The sequence below is a fragment of the Aplysia californica genome, unplaced genomic scaffold (genome assembly GCF_000002075.1).
Source record: "Aplysia californica isolate F4 #8 unplaced genomic scaffold, AplCal3.0 scaffold00482, whole genome shotgun sequence".
NCBI classification, from domain to species: domain Eukaryota; kingdom Metazoa; phylum Mollusca; class Gastropoda; order Aplysiida; family Aplysiidae; genus Aplysia; species Aplysia californica.
Window position 1 is genome coordinate 184,767 of NW_004797752.1, and position 19,394 is coordinate 204,160.

Sequence of the window (19,394 nt, forward strand, 5' to 3'; positions counted from 1 at the left end):
GCTAATAAATTTCTCCCTAAATACTTTTTTGACCCTCCCATCCCCTCCCCTTTCCCCCCTGTTCCCATCCGTTTTCCCCTCTCTCTTCCGCTTGCTCTTGTCAATTCACATCATCAGCATACGCCTAATACGTGAAGACACACTAAGTGATACATTCTTATAAACCTGGTCGACGGTACTCCGGGGGAGGGGGTGGTGGTGTATTTGTTTGCTAAAAACCAAGTATGTTTGTACTGACGCAACAGTGACCAATTGTCATTCGTCACCCATGCCGAATTTGCCCAACGGCAGAGACCAGGGGACAACGCTGAACGAGCAGTGATCCTTGACCGATCGACCATTCGTCGTTCTCCCTTACACTGAGCTCTGGCTCGGAGCTCGCCACTGTAAGGGAAAACGACGAACTCTCAAATGCGCAACAACGGATTAGGATATGACAAAAATTTTTACACCATCATATGCAGAATTAAATACTCTATGAAATATATAAAAATTAAAAAATCGAAAAAATTTGACCATTCGTCGTTTTCCCTTACGACGGCAGATATCTCAAGCAGCTTGACCAACTCATTTCCTTGTAATATGCAATGCATACATTTTTAAATTAAAATTTTCAATGTCTGTGGCAGTCACACTTGAAACCAATACTGAAGGAATAAAGTTGTGTTGTACATTAGATTTAAATTGTGTAGAACACAGCGAGACAGCGTGACCACGGGAATAGCCGCTGCACTAGTGTTGTTGCGAGCACTCTGTACTGATTCATTAGCTGCAAACAAAGTCTATGTCTGTCATGCCAATGACATCAGAAGCTGGTTGGGCCACGAGTGTTACTTTTGGTCGCTTCTCAAGTTTGAATTGGCTAAAATCTAAATAGAACAAAATTATTAGATTTGAATCAAAATCTCTAGATTTACAATGCAATTTATAAGCACTGAGCTCAGCAATCCACATTCCCTCTCCTATTGCAGCCATTTTGTACTTCTAGGCCGTACATCACTCCCCCCCCCCCCCACACACAGCCATAGCCTCTTGGTGTCATAGTCAATGTTTCAAGTAGAAGTTTACTTGTGTGTAAATTGTTATATTGATCTATTTGTCCGGAGTCTTTCTACAAAGCAACCATAAACTGTTTCATTCACCAAAATGCTAACGCAGCTATCCGGTATTATTAAAAATGGAGCCCCCCCCCTCCCCCCCCCCCCCCAAGAGTTGGAGAAAAAAAGAAAATTATGAGTGATGAGTGTCTGCATTGAGGAAAAAGTCAGCTGCCATCATAATAACATGAGGTTTATTTTTAAAATAAAATTCTCCTGTTGTACTGTTTGGTATTCAATTTCTGTTGCTTTGTTTGTTTATGAGCCCAATAAACACGAGAACAAAAAACAAGTGCTGACTTTGTTTATTTTGTTTGATATTTTTCGTAATAGTGTCACCAACGTAAGGATTTAGACTTACTGCGTTTCCCGATGTTCACGAGTCTGACAATTTTTGTTTTAAATGGTATATTATAATGCTAGATTTTTTCAAAAAATGGCTAGAACACACAAGAAATTAGACATATGTGTTTCTAATATGATAAGAATAAAAAAAGAAATCTAGCATCGGTTTCAAACGGCAACGGACAGAGCAGAATGGTGGAAAATATCTCGCGAGTAAGTCCGACATTTTGACCTGACGTGAAGTGCCAAATTTACTTTCAAAATCGAAATGAATGCAAATTTTTATGCTCAGACTATGCGATACTCATTTCTCAGTTTCTGCCGTAATTTGCAAAAATTGAAGAAATTATTAGTAGATTTGAGAGTCCTTTGTAATGCACCCCTCCCTGTGAGTCTCTGACATCTTACAGTCGAACTTGGCGTTTCTCGGAGATGTATGAAAAATCCCAAGGACTTTCCGCATAGGCTAAAATCTTCTCAAGCCAATCTTTCATTCTTTAGCGTCCTTTTCGATTAGGTGGATGTTTTGTCTTGTTTTACAAGTTTTTTCAATATATGGTAAGTCTTTTACATCCAAAGCACACCAACGTCAAAATCCATTACAAATTCAACCCAATTACACGCGTTTATTTGTTATTATATCTATAGTTATGTTCATTTGATTGAAAGACTGCAACACAACGTGTAACACGTGTAGGAAGTAAACAAATGACATTAGGGACAAAAATAGCACATTCTTTTGTGATTGTATTGTTTGATGCCAATGAACGCTTTGAGTCATCCAGATCAGTGCTGATGATTAATTGGTGGTTTTTTAGGCTGTTGGGAGACATTTTTTCAACTACTTCTGTTTCTTTTTCTTTTTGTTATTTCCCTTTTCTATTGTTTATTTTCATTAGTATTATTTTATATTCATTGTCTAGGACACACTCTTTTGAAATCTGACCTAAAGTCAACTGAAGTTGAAACGAGTTTAGAGGAAGGACTTTCATAATAAGTTCAAATGAGCGACCGCCCTAACAAACATAATAAAAAAGAGGACCAAACCTTACTAACCCTGACCCTACCACATGTGGATAACTTGAGAACGACAGATGTACGCCATTGGCCGATATTTATAGTAACAGCCATCTTGTTCGATGTCTTTGGGGGATTCCCACTTTGTTGTCGTTCACGGTGGCAACACGACCGCAAAGCACTATTGTAGTATTTTTAAAGCCTGTAGTGGCGTGGTGGCAGAGAGATTAGTGCGCTTGTCTCCAAAGCAGAGAGTCCAGGTTCGAGCCTCAGTTTTGCCAAAGATTTTTTTTTTTCGCCCCCTCCTTTTGTATGTTTTTAAAAATCCATCAAAGTCACGACATCACATGCTTTTTCAGTTATCTTATATATTTTTTGAGAATTTTTTTTTTTTTTAAATTCGGCCTTTACTTCCCCAACTCCTAGTCAGGTACCCATAACAGGTAGGTGGGCAGGAGGGGGCGAAAACAAAAATCCGTGGCCAAACCGAGGCTCGAACCTGGACTTTCTGTTTCGGAGACAAGCGCACTAACCACTCCGCCACCACCCCATTGTATAGCAATGCCAAAGAAAATTAGATTTTTCGCTTTAGCCCTTTTTTATTTGGTACCTAAGAAAGAAATTTCAATTCTAATACAGGGTGCCCACTATGGATGGGATCGGCCGATCAGGCGCCGACCCGATCGCTTAAAAAACAAACATGTTTGTTTTCAGTTTCAGGTGATCGAGTCGGGAGATCGGCACGATCCGCCGTAGTGGGCACCCCGTATAAGAATTATGCTTCTTGAATTTTAAGAATCAGTTCATAAATAAAAAAGTTATTGGGTTGTAAAGGTCGGCAAAATATGGATGACCCACATATAGGAAAATACTCCAAAACAGTGGACCACGCAGTAGCAGATTCTGTAAGAAAATCGAAGATATTATATCTCAGTAATTAATTGGAGTGTTAGAGAGAAACTTGGCTACCCGATGAGTTTTTGGGTGGAGAAATCGTTTCTGCCGTCAGATTTACTAACCATTTCATAGTTGTTTTATTATAATTAACATTTTGGTGTACATATTTCGATTTTGCGAAAAACGGTGTCGGGATGAGTCCATTTTATTTATATCATATCACAACATGGGATCTTTAAGAATATATGCTGGCAGCGTGACTAAATAATGGCAAAACTTTCTTTGATGACTTTAGACCAAGCAAATCATAAAAGATAGTTAATTCAATCTAGCATGCCGTACAATTAAAAATTATTTTTCCCCGTTGAGACGCGAACACCCCGACAACCGGATGTGCGCGCGCGCCATTGCCCTATTTCAAGTGACCTATGAATGGGCTCGGAATAGTCATGCGGGGACTTGTAGGTCACATACATTTGCCGCGAGAGTGAGTGGAAAATGGCCGGTCATCGTGCCAAGCTGCTTTGGATAGGGGGTAGTCGTGCATTTACGATCGGGTCTAAATAACCACTGGACACAGAACGTTCAAATTTGACCACACTTTAGAAGATAGATAGATCTATTACCATATCGGCGTTGAAATTCAAGCTCCTTATAGTTTTCGGTACACCAGTTACGAAAGTGTTTCCGATAACAAAAGTGTAGGTTAATTTATGTGTACGAACTTCAACATCCACATATCATTTTAGTTTGCCCCATTTTCTGATTGGCCAGCTCCATTCGGACAAAGAGTCAGAATATAATTTTTATCTATTCGTACTCGAGTCCGAAAAAAAAGCTTTTATTTATTCAAACTGAGCTTCTAAGTGAGTAAATGTGAGTGTAAGGAGGTAACATTATATATATATATAAATGTCGTCGGGGGATTTTAAAACTAGAATTAGAACTAGAATTGCCCACTAGGACTGTAATTTTGTGTCAAAAGTCAAAGGACAGCACTCTCATTAGATCTACCCAATGGCAGTGTCTAAGTACACAGTAACCAACAACTTAGGGTCTTTCCACCACCACTATAGCATCATCATTACTTCCACCACCCTTTGTGAGGCAGCGTGGTGGAATCAGGCTCTCGTCAAAATAATCAAAGTGAAGAAACTTGCATTTTTCTGCCAGTTTGTGAATTTTTATATCAAATTTTTCTTTTTTGGCTCAACACCTTCCATGCCCATTAAAGAACTCTTTTCAGTGTGGATTTTTCTGAAAAACGTTAATTTAAGGCACAAAAAGTGTAAATTTTCAGTTACCACAGACTCTTAAAAAAAGCTTTAGAAATTTAATAACACAAACTTTTGGCGGCTATAATCTTACTAATTTTACCTCTGAAAACAGGTGACCCCCACCTCCTCCTTTCGCAAATATCTCGACTTGTATTTAAGATATGATATATGGATTTTTTTCATCCAAATAAAGACAAATTTTATGAACAAGCTTTAAGATGATAACAATAATTCTACATGCCCAAAAATGGACGAGAGCCTGATTCCATCACGCTGCCTCACATTTGTCTTTCCGTATGTTTAATTTCATTTTGTTGTGTGTTATAGTTTTTCTGTATTATTATTATTTTTATCACATCGCACAAAACCGACAGCCGTGGTCTCTTCCCAACACCTCTTCCCCTGCAAGCGGAGAGTGCGAGATCGCTACGCGCAATCTCATTGGTCGACATAAATTTACTTTGCCCCCGGCAAAGTCAGCTCAACTTAGTTGTTCTGTTCATAATAACTAATGATGCAGGGAGGGCTAGTTTAGATAGATCTAGTAACTGGATCTCCATAATATAGCTCACGTCTCGACTGTTATAATCGGAAAAAAGTCCATACATGCTGGAAATATTTAGGAGAACAAGGGTAGGAAGTCCGAAGGGACGTCATGCTGGACTCAATCAGAGTCCGAATATAATTTTTCTCTATTCGGCACTTCGTTTCTGATTGGTTGCCGAGTTTCATTCACATTGGTTCAGAAATAGAGCAGACCGAGGTTGTGAAAGTTAGTCACGTACGCTACGACCGGGTCCAAACATTCACCTGCAAACGGGGACCAAATTATCGCAGCGCAGGAAAGCCCGCTTGACAAAGCTACACTGTAGGCTACAGGCTTTAAAAATACTGCTATATAAAGTGCTTTGTGGTCGTGTTGCCACCGTGAACGACAACAAAGTGGGAATCCCTCAATGACGTCAAACAAGATGGCAGTTACTTTAAATATCAGCCAAAGGCGTACATCTGTCATTCTCAAGTTATCCGCATGTGACCCTACCGCTACCCCAAACTGGGAGGAGTTCCATAGATGTTAGAGGGCAGTCACTTACCGTGACTAGGTCCACTGAGCAAACTATACTTCTAAGAGTTACGGTTAGGGTTAGGGACAGGGTTTAGGGTAAGGGTTCAGGGATAGGGTTAGCCATACCCGGCTCAAAATATTCCCTCTTTTCTGTGCTGTTGGTCGGCCAGCCCGCTGCGGAACTCCTTCCCCCAAACCCAAACCCTCTGTTCCACAGCGGTCGCTTGTAATGGAATTCCTCCCCAAGTTTAAACTTCTTGTAGCAAAGTGACTGAAGGCGGATCACAGCAGTGAATGAATGATGAAAAATTGCAATACTTGTTTGCAACAGTTCAACAAAACAATCCAAGAATAGAAAAGGAAAAAGAGGATGACATTCATTCATCATGAGAAGTTCAACAGCTACCTTGATTATGATACATTGACCAACTCATAAAGTTAGACACAGATCTGGATATATAAATCTACTCCTAGAATCTATCTTCTTCTTGTCTACAAGTAGTTTCTAGTTAGAGTCTACCTCTAATTGAAAATTAAGGCCTCTCCTATCCGAGGATTACGCACCTTCCTCGACTTCCTGGGGAGTAAAAACTTTTCATTTCACACACAAACAAAAATCAACAGGCTCAGAGTCAGAGAGCACTCTTACCAATTCTAATTCAAGTGAGTGTCAGAAGACTACGTCCATTTTATCTGCTAAACTAGATCTATACTGGAAGAAACCGGTCGAGCATTTTATTAGAGTTTCGCTCAAGGGCAAGAACAAATGGTTAGAAAACTTCCTTACTACTTTTTCAGGAAATATTTTTGTGTACAAGAGCTTGAGAAAAACGTCATCGAAATGTGACTACACAAAACGGAAATGACGTTTCACACAATGTGTAGTTGTTGTGCCTAGCAACTCGCACCAAGGATACGGGACGCCATTATACGAGTGGCAGCCCTTTCCATCTGTGTGTGATAGGAACAGTGTTGATTGTACAATATCACGACTGATAGTTTGGGAGTGAGTGGCTGATTTTACTCAATTATGGCTGAAGCAGAAGCTGAGGCGGGTGGTGTTCCGACGCCAGCACCCGAGAATATCAGCGGAAAAGAAAAAGAATTTCAAAAAGCAAAATCTTACCTTCTCACAGCCAGCACAAACACAGGAATCAACCTGTAAGTGTACTATTTTTTTTTCCTTTTTAGAATGTTACCGACATTTATCTTTATGAAAAGTTTGGTATCAATTTTCTGCAATATGAAATATAGATCTAGATCTAGATCTATGTGTATCTGCATCAGAAATTTTGGTAAATTTATAGAAACCCTCCTGTCTCATAAAGGGTATTATTATTTTGTTGCTCTTTATGGGTTTTTTAGGGCCCTGAACACGGTTTTGGCACAGATAGATCAAGTGTGGCAAAGACAAAACTTAGGGCTGCCATCCTATTGGTAGGCTAAAACTATGTGACGATGGATGCACATACATGGCCTTATGCATGCTAGTGAGTGATGCCCAAATGTATCCCATTGTTGATAATAATGATAATGGAGAAACTTTTCTCTTTGACTTAAATTTTTCCTTAACTGAACGTTGAGGCAAACGCGCATAATGTCCAAAGCCTCACTGATCTCGCCTAAGACACATCTTCTTATCCAAAATGATATCTTTTCATATGTAAAATGATGACAGTAGTGTCACGTTACTCCACTTTTTTGTGGATTAGCTCTAAAATGTTACTACATTCAGGGAATGTAAAACGATTTGGATTGTCAAACTGAGAAAACTAAACAATTACTAGAGCACATATCTCCCGATTTAATGGAAGGCAATATCGAATTTATTGCATTGGGGTGTGTTTTAATGCTACTCGATAACTTTTTATACTTTCGGCTCACAAACAATCAAAACAGTACCCACGCATACACAAATGCATACAAAAACACAGACACACACTCACACACGACACACACTCACACACACACGCACACACATGCACACACACACACACACACACACACACACACACACACACACACACACACACACACACATGCAGACCAAAACACTATTGTTCCTACTCTCTAAGTTTGATCGTTTAAACTGTTTTGGAAAATTATGGTTTGGCCCCACCGCTCAGTTCAGAAACAATTTTGTTCATTTTAGGATGATGAGAATAAACGTGAGACTAGGGAGATTGTGTATTCAAATTCATTCATTTTTTTTTGGAAAGTTATTATCATCCTCTTAGAAAATCAGTATCAGGTAAAAAAAAAACCCAAATAAAATGAAATACTGTTATATAGTTGTTATTTTCTTTTAATCTGTTGCAGTTACGACCATCTATCTAGAGTACTGGGGAAAATTTTAGATGAACGACCAGACAATGTTGTAGACATTTTTGAAGACGTTAGCAAAGATGCCAAGAGGACAAAATTCACTTCAGATGTCGACACTGTGCAAGACAAAGTTGACAGATCAACAGAAGTTGCATTGGCTCAAGTTCAAAGAAAGCTTTTTACGGTAAGTAGGCCTACGTGAATCCCCTTTCTGGATCTGTGAGACCATAACCACTGAGACACACCCATCAATTTGAAATGGATCAGGTGTTTAAAGTCAACTGAAAAAAAAGGCTTTATATTTACTTTCAAATCTTTTTCCTTATGTCTTTCTAATTCGATAGACCAATTCTCAAAATGTTCGACATCTGTCACAATAACACCTTATCTCTGGCAGCGGCCTGGTCGCATTCCTTTATGACAATGACGATGATGCGATTTTAAGTTTCAGTAACTGCCTAAATAAGGTTTCTCTTAGCTGGGAGTTTTTCATAAGATGAAGAACTGTCAAAACAGGTTCATTTCATTGATTTAATTACCAATTTGGTGATGTTTATATGAACTCTGTGGTTCCATACCAAAGAAGGCTCTGGTACAGTGAGGGAAACCCCCTCTGAAGATAAAGAGTTCAGCTATGAATGGTTCACTCCTCAAAACAGAGTGGTTTTCTGACTTCAGCAATGAATAGATTTGTTACTGGTAACAACAATTCTTTTTCAAATAATTTGCATAATCGTTACATTTAAAAACAAGACGCATCATATTATTGACAGCGGGTTTTAATGAATTCAGAACTGCAGAGTATATGATTATGTATGGCTTTCCCATTTGTTCAATATTGGTAGCCTATGCCTTGTTTTCATAACAAAAGCCATAATTTTTTTAATCATCTCACAGCACCACCTCACATTTATGGCATTATATCATCAATGCCTTTCACCTCTAGCAGGGTATAGGCCACATACAAGCTCCTTCCATTTCTCTCTATCCTGGGCCATCCTTCCTAGCTCGTTCCAAGTGAGCTTCATCTGTCTCATGTCCCTTTCCACACATCTCCTCCATGTTTCTTGTGGACTACCCCTGCCTCGTGCTCCCTGTGAGTTCCATTGTAGTGACTGTCTTGTGATGTTTCCGCTGGGCTTTCTTAAGGTGTGTCCCATCCAACGCCACTTTCTTAGTCCTATTTTTACTTCTATATCCTTTTGTCCTGTCCTTTCCCATAGCTCTTCATTTCTTATTCTATCCTGCCACTTAATTCTTAGGATACACCTGTTGATGAAAGTCTGGACTTTTTTCAGCACTGTCTTTGTTGTCTTCCAAGTTTTGCAGCCGTAGAGGAGCACAGACTTGACATTAGAATTAAAGAGTCGAATCTTGGTCTGCAGTGAGATGTTGCTTGCTTTCCAGACATTTGATAATTGCTTGAAAGCTGACCTTGCCTTGGCGGTTCTTGCTTTTACATCTGCCTCAGTTCCACCTTTACAATCGATGACGCTTCCAAGGTAGGTAAAGGAGTCCACTTCTTCTAGGGGATCATCCTCCACTGTCACAGCAGGGCTTGGCACTTTACCTAGCTTCACTACTTTCAACTTGCCCGGGTGTATACGTAGGCCAACACTCCTTGATAGGCTGTTGAGTTCCTTGGTCTTTTCTTGCATTTGAGCATGTGTGTGAGAGAGCAGTGCAAGGTCATCAGCGAAGTCCAAGTCGTCCACCTGCTGCCAAGGGATCCATTGTATTCCATTTCGCTTGCCTCTGGTGGCTTCCTTCATGATCCAGTCAATTGCAAGTATGAAGAGAAAAGGTGAGAGCAGGCATCCTTGTCGCACTCCTGTCTGTACCTGGAATGGTTCTGAGAGTTGTCCTTCATGGAAGACTTGGCAGTTTGTTCCATCGTAGGTGGTCTTCACAAGCTTGACGATTTTGTCAGGTATTCCATGATGCCGCATGAGTTTCCTCAGAGTTTCCCTGTCCACGCTGTCAAATGCCTTTTCATAATCAATGAAGTTGACCACTAGTGGTGAATTCCTTTCAAGCGAGTTCTCAACAATGATTCGCGGGGTAGCGATCTGGTCCACACATGATTGGTTCTTGATGGCAATATATGTTTAAAAGTTACAACTCAAAGGATTTACTGAATAATATACGCTATTTCAAATTTGTAATAGTAAGCCTATGAAAGTACCAGTATTGGTAAAAATATTATCTTTAATCTATTTCAGTTAAGAGTACCTGTTAATTTTCCTTCTACTTTCAGAAAGGTGGTGAGGAAGGAGAAGATGACATTGCACAAGATGAAGAGGTTGAAACTCCACTACCAAATATTATGGAGTTGTGCTTCTTCTTTGAACAAGCCGGTATTGGTCTGAACCGAGAAGAAATGATTCGTGTGTGGCTGGCTCTGAAAAGTCTTGTAGACAACTACCCTCTGCAGCATGTGAGATTCTGGGGCAAAATCTTTGGCACAGAGCAGAACTACTACATTGCTGAAGTGGAGTACAGAGAGGGAGATGAGGAAGAAGAGGAGGAGGAAGAGGTAAGTAATTGTTAGTAAAGAAGTGCTGTTCTATTTCTTAGTGTCTCAAGGTCTGAATGTAAAGCACAGAGAGCAAATCATGCTGTAGAGCATGAATATGTGCGATATATATAAGTGTAATTTATTATCAGTATTGTTATTATTGTTGTGTATAAATCCATAGGGGCCTACTTATATTAGACAAATATTTGTAAAGCAAAAATTCAATACATTTTTTCTATTATATTATGTATGCTACAAATTGATATCCAACATTTGCTCTCATTTAAAAAAAATCTTTCTCGTGTTATACAAGTAGTTGTTGTGGAGTAAGACTAGTGCTTATATACTTCCTTTAAGAAATGACTTTTGCTTAAACCCATCACTTTTAATTTGTGTTAACCTTTGCGTAACTTTAAATGGAAAATAATAATTTTCTTGCACAGTACATTATTATTTCACTCCGTATGTGTAGACTTTTCTTGTTATATATATATACATTTATATATAGGCCTATATATTTTCTTTGTTTGTTTCTTTATTATTGTAGCCCGAGGAAGCACAGGACGATGAAGTTCCAGAAAAAGAGGTTGATGAAGACGCTGATGAAGGTATATATTATTGTCTGAATGAGTTTTCTTTTCCAAAGATCTCAGATTGTGTGATAATGAATGTCATATTGAAAATTTGAGAAATGTTTATTAACGTTGAGAGCATTGGTAGATTAAATAAAAAGATTATAAAGAAAGCCATAGGATTCGCCTTTGAGGAAGTTAAATGTGTCACGATGCAGTGGAATCAGGCGCCTGTCAATTTTTGGACTTATGGGGTTATTGGTATCATCTCAAAGCTGATTTGTTTGCCTTGTTTCAAATGAAATAAATATCCATCTATCTTGAATAGAACTCAAAACATTTGCGATTGATGGAAGTGAGGGGCGCCTGGCTTCAGTGGGAAAATTATTTAAAAAATGGCAGTCCAATTTTGGTAACTCCAATAGATAAAGAGTGCTTAAAAACAGAAAAATGACATATTTTGTGCCTTTAATCAATGTTTTTCAGTAAAATTCACACCAAAATGTATTTTTATACAGACATAAAAGAGCAGGTTGAGCAAAGAACAAAAATTCGATAAAAACTTCCAAACTTACAAAAAAATGCCTGTTTCTCAGATTTCTGTATTTTGACGAGCGCCTGATTTCACCGCACTGCCTCACAAATACTGCCTGCTTTTTTATTCTGTTATTGTAAACACAATCTGTTTCTTATAATTATTATTATTTTCAATAATTGGTTCTTTCCTTTCCTTTTTCATAACAGAAGAGGTAGAGGAGGACGACACACCCAAGCCAGATTTCAAACCCCCACCTACTGTTCCCAAAGAAGAAAACAGAACTGGAGCAAACAAGAAAACCTATTTTGTCTGCAACGACCGTAAGTCTGCTTTTTGACATCAAATTCCTTGAATTTCTAAGTCTCCATTTAAGGAGAAATATTTACTAAGACTACATATCATAATACTAGAAGAAAGTTAATTGAAATGCTGAATGCAAGTGAAAGTATTAATAGTTGAATTGTAAGCCATAACAAAAAATGTGTGTTGCTTGCTTTGTCCTTTAATTTCAGGTAGTTTTCTTTTTTTCTTTGAAGACACAACATGCTTTATCTTACAAAATGTGTTTCTTTATTTCTTATTGTGTAGGATCAGATGATTCTTATTGAATCTTGTATTGGGTAACAGATATTTTTGTTGTTGTTGTTTAGGCACTTTGCTGTCACATGCAGAGACCTGATTTGATTCCTGAGTATGGAGAAAATTTGTCTTGAATATCTTAGTCTTTCTGGTGGGATGTTGGGTTGGCCTGACAGGCATGGTTAGAAGCCAGCCTTCTTAAATATCTAAATTGTGTTGATGGGGGCATAAGAAACATCAACATTAAACACACAAACAAAAAGGGAAAAAAAGTATTACCTTCTTTGCACATTAGGTAAGCTTACCAAGATTGTTGAGTCTGAAAACAATTTTAGTTTATAAAGTACTTTTTGTTTGAACAGCTGAAACAAATTATCACCTCAGAGTGTCTATTATAATTATTTCATTCACCAATGCACTTATTCATGTTGAGATTAGAGACTGAAAGTTCTCTTTCTCTATTAAAATTTCTGGTACCTGAAATCACAAGGAACATTATAAATAATTTTATTGCAGCTGGGAAACCATGGGTGAAACTTCCACTTGTTCAGCCAAATCAGATCAGTGTGGCCCGCCAAGTAAAAAAATTCCTGACTGGCAGACTTGATGCCGCTGTAAGTTTATTTGTGTGTTTTTACTTGAAGTTTTGATAATGTTTAGCTTTAAATACTTCACTAAAAAAGGTTGAATGTTAAGATGTCTTTCTTTTGTTTATGCATTAAAGAAATTAGACACACATATTTCTTTTTTCATTACTGAAGCTGAATGGTAATTTTGGAGACGTTTAGAAGTTTTTGAACTGTAAAGCTAGTTTTTTAACTGTAAAGCTCAGTGTTCGTTTAAAACAGATATATTATGTATTGATTTGCCCATATATAAAGAGTTCAGAATTATTTTGGGATTTCTTTTTTGTCTTTATGTTATACCATAGGGTAGTGTTATAATGGAATTACAAAGAGTGCTGCCACCAGTGCCACAGTTTGCAAAGAACTAAGAGTAATTTGATTTGGAGAGAGAGGGACAAAGAGAGAGAAAAAAGGAGAATGAGAGAAAGAAAGAAAGAATGAAAGAGAGAGAGAGAGAGAGAGAGAGAGAGAGAGAGAGAGAGAGAGAGAGAGAGAGAGAGAGAGAGAGAGAGAGAGAGAGAGAGAAAGAGAGAGAGAGGAAGAAGTGGATGCTGAGGTTTGCTGATGGATAGATTACACAATATTTGAATGGTCTTCTAAGTATCAATGTGATGTCCTGACAGGTTGTGAGCTACCCTCCTTTCCCTGGCAACGAGGCCAACTACTTGAGAGCTCAAATTGCCAGAATCAGTGCAGGCACCCACATCTCTCCTCTCAATTTCTACCAGTTCGATGAGGAGGAAGAAGAAGAAGAGGAAGCAGAGGGTAAGTATAAATAACACAATATTTCAGATTTTTAAAGCAGTTTTTATTGTTAGAAAAATAATAAATATAGAGAATATAAAAAGTTATTCAAAATTATTTTCTCTTGAACTTATTTAATTTGAAATGCAGTGTTATATCACAATAACAGACCTGGCATATGCTGCCATTACTTTAACCAACTTGGATAGCTATGCTTTTAGATAAATGTGTTGAATATAATACGATTAAGATAACAAGTATAATATTGGAACGGAATGAACTTTTAAAATGTTCTTGAAATTCATCTGTGCACTCATTTCACAAAATACAATTTCCACAAGAGCTTCTGACAGGACAGTTGTGACTTTTTCTTTCATTTGTAACCAGGACGTGATCACTTTGTGGAGAACATTGACTTTGAAGGCATTCCCGTGAGGGATTTGGCCGACCCCTCTCTGGCCAACTGGGTACATCATGTGCAGCACATCCTGCCTCAGGTAAATGATTCAACAATATAAGAAAAGAAGTTTGTTTTACTCAAAAGAAATCTTTCTTTTTGCTGGAAGTGATCAACAGAAATAAAGACAAATTCAAATTGCATTTTCAGCTGAAACAATTTTCATGGCAGTAATCATTTACAACTATTGTCTCTTTTCATCTCTCTTCTCCCTTCTTCTATTTTATCTCTCTCTATCTCTTTCTCTTTTCATCTCTCTTCCCCTTTCTTCTGTTTTATCTCTCTCTCTCTTTCTCTCCCCCTCTCTCTCTCTCTTTCTCTCCCCCTCTCTCTCTCTCTCTCTCTCTCCTTCCCTCTCTCTCACTCTCTCTTCCTCTCTCTCTCTCTCTCTCTCTCTCTCTCTCTCTCTCTCTCTCTCTCTCTCTCTCTCTCTCTCTCTCTCCATTTGTCAAACACACACACATGCACACACCCAGACACACACACAGACACACACACACACACACACACCCACACACACACACACCCAGACACACACACAGACACACACACACACACACATACACACCCACACTGAAGCTGGTACTAACACATGCTCAAACACATGCACACACTTTTTTATTTGTATGCCTTCTCTTTTTCAGTATTTGTCTTTCCTTGTCCCTCTGCCTTCGCTTCTTTCTGTCTTTCTTCACTCATATGTCTCTCCACACACACACACACACACACACACACACCACACTCGTCCACCCACCCACACACACACACATACACACACATATACACACATACACACACATACACACACACACGTACACCGCATGCACACTCGCATACACATTTCTCATGCATACCCACTAAAAAGCACGCCCATTGGCGTGCATACCTACTCACAAACATACCCACTCACTCCCACTGGTGTTAACAAACTTTACATACCCACACACAGTCTCCCACTAAATTTAGAGGTTAATTTTTTGTTCTCAGTTTTCTTTATTTTGTCTCAAAATAATTTCAATGCACTAATTTTTCTCTCAATCTTCAGGGTCGTTGCTCATGGTGGAATCCAGTGCAGAAAAATGAAGACGATTTTGAGGATGAAGATGAAGAGGAAGAGAGAGAAGAGCCCGATGAGCCTGAGCCAGAAACTGGACCCGCCCTCTTGACCCCTCTGGCTGAGGATGAAGAGATCGGAGCAATGCCAGCGTGGACACCGGCTCTCTCGTCTAACCTGGTCCCACAGTTTGCCATTGCGGTGATGCACTCCAACTTGTGGCCAGGAGCTCATGCTTTTGCTTTTGAAAAGTGAGTGGATAAAAAATATAACGTGTTGTCTAATCTGATAAGACACTTGAGTAATGGAATAGAGATGGATATCTGGGTTCAGATGTTGATCTGAAGTTAGGTGGTTTGGAGAGGATTTGCAGATCTTAACATACTTTTTAAATCATAGCTTATGATTAATCTACTCTAGCCGTGATTTATGATTTTTTTTTTCTCATTTTGAGTTTGGTTTAAAAAAAATTAATTTCTTTGGAAATCTTAAGTTTAAAAAACTTTGTTTTTCGAATTCATCAGAGTCATTAAAGAAAAATCACTCCATACCTGTGAAATGAGATGCATGATGAAAATGATTCCACTCGTCTCCCAAAATGCAAATTATTGGTTACACAATAGTGGTCTGTCAGTCTTGAATGTTCATCTACTTTTCTATTCTTTTTTCCCAACACGAAATGACCACTGTTATGCCAAGTCATTTAGCTTTGACTGAAACAAACCATCCTTGCTTTCAAACAGGAAATTTGAGAACATCTACGTCGGCTATGGTCATAAGTACAAGTCAGACAACTACAGCCCACCTGCTCCACCTCCCATCCAAGAAGAATACTCGAGCGGGCCGGAGATCACAGAGACAGAGGATCCCACACCTGAGGAAGAGGCTGCTCTCAGAGCCGCACAACAAGAAGCTGCCGAGGCCGCGGAGGAAATGGAGGAGGCGGAAGAGGAGGATGATGATGACGATTAGATAAAGGGATAATAGAGGGAAGGATTTGCCATGATACTGTTTGCTCTCAAACTCTAAAATATGACATATATTTTACAAAAAGACAACTACGACTCAAGAATACGAACTACTGGACCCCAAATAAGAGCAAATTAAATGAAGATACCCTTTGTTTGCTAGTTCAAACTTCTTATAGTTAGCAAAAAGTGAACTTTGTATATATGAATCTTGTTTATCCTTTTCTGATTCTGTTAGGATGTGAGCAAGTGTGACTGATTGCTTTTTTTTTTTCATTTGAGTGAATATATTGTACAAGTAGCATATACTTTATCGTAAAATGATAATAATGCAGATGTTAAGCTCAGTGCTAATCCACACTATTTTCCCTCACACATTATCTTTGTCTTCATCTCCCTCTCCTTCCGTTTCTTCCATACCACCATCAGTCTTACTCATACCTGATTCACTGAGAAGTGATGAAAGGAGAAAGGAGATAAGATTCTATTGCAATATTTGAAGACAAAAATTAGTGTAAATTAATGATTTTTCTATTCCTTATACACTTTATTTCCTCACTGCTTTTACTGTGACTATAAATACGGATCATTATGATGGTGAGATAATACAATCATCTACAAAATGGTATCGCATGGTGAGTTTTACTTTGAAGTGCTAATGTGGCCCTTGAGCGCTTACTAAATTATTTGTCTCAAAAGTTTTTACCATTTAAATTTTAGAGAAAATTCAATTTTTACTAGACTGGTGGGGTTTCCTTTCAGTGCATTGTGATATGTACATGACCGAAACAATAAACTATTTACAGTTTCCCAAGTCAAATTGTCACTGTTCTTATGTTAACATTCTGAAATTTTCTTTGATAAAAGTCAAAACTGTCTGAAATGGCCACCTATTGTCCGAGAGAAAAATGGCTTTTTTATACAGTGTGTCTTTCACACTGTCTTATATTTATGTAAGAAGATAAGCTAGAGAGGAAATGGGACGTAAGTATTTGTATCGGTGATTATTTTATACAGGTGGCAATTAGAGCAGGCTCGTAGGTGGTTGGTTGTTGCTCTGGAGTGGTTTGGTCCTTCTTTCCTATCAAACATCTGTCATCCTTACCTCCCCTTCTTCTTTCCTATCAAACATCTATTGTCCTTATCTCCCCTTCTTCTTTCCTATCAAACATCTATTGTCCTTATCTCCCCTTCTTCTTTCCTATCAAACATCTATTGTCCTTATCTCCCCTTCTTCTTTCCTATCAAACATCTGTCGTCCTTATCTCCCCTTCTTCTTTCCTATCAAACATCTATTGTCCTTACCTCTCCTCCTTCTTTTTTCGTGTTTGTTACTCTCTTGTAACACCTCTAATCTTCGGCACTTATATGACCTTATTGTGTTGTAAGTGCCGTAAAAATTGATTGTAATAAAACAAAGAGCAGGTTTGACTGTATATTATTATGTGAGGCATCGTGTTGGAATCAGACGCTTGTCAAAATAATGAAATTACAAAAAATTGGCATTTTTTCGCCAGTTTGGCAATTTTTATGGATAAAAATTTTTTGGGCTGAACACACTTTATGTCAAGTCCAGTCAAATTCAAAGACACATTTTTGCGTTGATTTTACTGAAAAATGTTCATTAAAAGCTAAAAAAAAAAGAGTAAATTTTCAGTTTCCAAAGACACTTTAGCTATGGAAATAACCAGACTCTGTCGGCCATTTTCTAGCTAACTTCACCTCAGAAACCAGGCAACCCCACTTCGTTCAATAGCAAATATCTCTACTTCTGTTCAAGATGCATAGGTATTTTTTTCCATTAAAAGATAGACAAATGAACAAACTTTTATAACTCCACATACTCAAAATTTGTTGAGTGCCTGATTCCACCACATTGTGACGCATATAATTGTGGCAAGGAAAGTTATGAGATTTCTGGTGTGTTAAAGAGTATTCAATACTTTTTAACAGTTGGTATTCTGAGACTGTTGCTTTCTTTGGTTGTGACTGCACCTCTTTCCATATTGGTGGTTGTAAGACTCCATTCCAAGCCTTACTTTGAGATTCTGGGGCCCTTTTAAATCGACCACTCTACACCAGTAGGACAGGTAATTGCTTGGGGGTCATCCGCATTCAGATATATCTGTGCTTTTTTTTTCACTTTTGTTAATGTTTCCAGTTTTCTCTCTTTCTTCCTTATTTTTCTCTTTCTTTCTTTCTTTCTTATGTTGTCTTCTGAGAAATAACGATTGTTGACGAAGGGAGGCAATCACGAGTATTGATATTGATGACCGATACATGGGCTACGTCCCTTGATATTCCATAATGTTTTCGGAATGTCACAGTTGTATCAGAGTTATCTACAAAAATATCGACATTTCTTAAATTGTAAAAACATATACTTGTGAAACATTATTACTACATCAGGCCTACGTGCAGAGTTTAGGGTCCATAATATTTTGTCTTTAAGTGGTAGACCTATTATTTAAGAAGAATACTCGGAATCTCATGGAGAGAAGAAAACAAAATAATAGAGAAATAATGCTCCAAATGGCAGGTTGTGTTCTATATCATATCACTATCAGAACCATCAATTGAAGACAATTGAGATTCTTTGGCCACATGGATAGATCAAACGGGCTAGAGAAACTGAACTGTTGCTGTGCGAAAAGACATCAGAAAGAAGAGCAGAGGCAAACTATGAACAACATACACATATCATGGTCTGAACAATTTTGCAGTAATAACAATGAATAAAGCCGAGCTGATCATAAAGACAAGCAACAAAAAGGAGTGGTGTACCATACGATTGTCAATGTCTTCTTTAGACCTGACACCTGGAGAAGTAGAGATAGTTTTTGATGGTACCATGACGGGCTGCGATCGACCACGATTCAAAATGATTTAATTTTGCTGGCCATTCTCGGACTTGAAATGTTTGAGAAGCTTTCAGAAGAGAAAATAATTTTACTATTCCTAACTCTGCCTTATTATTTGGAGCTCCCGACCTAAAACAACCCTACTGGGTTGAAATGGACATTAAATAATACCTATGGCACATTATATCATACCAAAAAAATGACAATGGCTAAACATTTTCACATGTATTTATATTGGTACTGAGACACTGTCCTTTTAAAAAAAGTGGGTGATTGTATATCGCTGCTCTGATACAGTCCACTGGCGTCCGAGGTGTAGCGGTTAGGCGCTTAATTAGCCATAGCATTCATACAGTGTTGAGCAGAATCTGTGTAATTTACAACAAAACAGAGCGAAAAAAAAATCCTTTTAAGTTGGGTAATGCGAAGGTACAGTCGCTTAAGTGGGTCTTT

The 19,394-nt window shown here is 38.3% G+C and overlaps 2 protein-coding genes across 2 annotated transcripts in view; one reads left to right on the plus strand and one right to left on the minus strand.

Annotated features, from left to right (window-relative positions):
- LOC101857665 (scaffold protein salvador) overlaps nucleotides 1-6,511 on the minus strand; it is a 21,925-nt gene extending 15,414 nt beyond the window's left edge. Inside the window, exon 1 of the mRNA XM_005105624.3 lies at nucleotides 6,349-6,511. The gene's annotated coding sequence lies outside the window, so the exon portion shown is untranslated. The remainder of the gene's footprint in view (nucleotides 1-6,348) is intronic.
- LOC101857895 (radial spoke head protein 4 homolog A) lies at nucleotides 6,506-16,894 on the plus strand. Its single transcript, XM_005105625.3, has 10 exons — nucleotides 6,506-6,860; nucleotides 8,019-8,208; nucleotides 10,282-10,560; nucleotides 11,090-11,150; nucleotides 11,859-11,972; nucleotides 12,748-12,845; nucleotides 13,481-13,622; nucleotides 13,989-14,098; nucleotides 15,104-15,363; nucleotides 15,856-16,894. Exons 1-10 carry the CDS (start codon nucleotides 6,730-6,732, stop codon nucleotides 16,082-16,084), a joined length of 1,614 nt encoding a protein of 537 aa, XP_005105682.1. The 5' UTR covers nucleotides 6,506-6,729; the 3' UTR covers nucleotides 16,085-16,894.
- The last annotated feature ends 2,500 nt before the right edge of the window (nucleotides 16,895-19,394 follow it).

Bases quoted from the DNA above. Each gene is read 5' to 3' on its own strand.
- LOC101857895 (XM_005105625.3), top strand. From the start codon at position 6,730: ATGGCTGAAGCAGAAGCTGAGGCGGGTGGTGTTCCGACGCCAGCACCC. The intron at 8,209-10,281 runs GTAAGTAGGCCT...TTCTACTTTCAG, and splicing joins TTCAAAGAAAGCTTTTTACG to AAAGGTGGTGAGGAAGGAGA. The intron at 12,846-13,480 runs GTAAGTTTATTT...ATGTCCTGACAG, and splicing joins CTGGCAGACTTGATGCCGCT to GTTGTGAGCTACCCTCCTTT.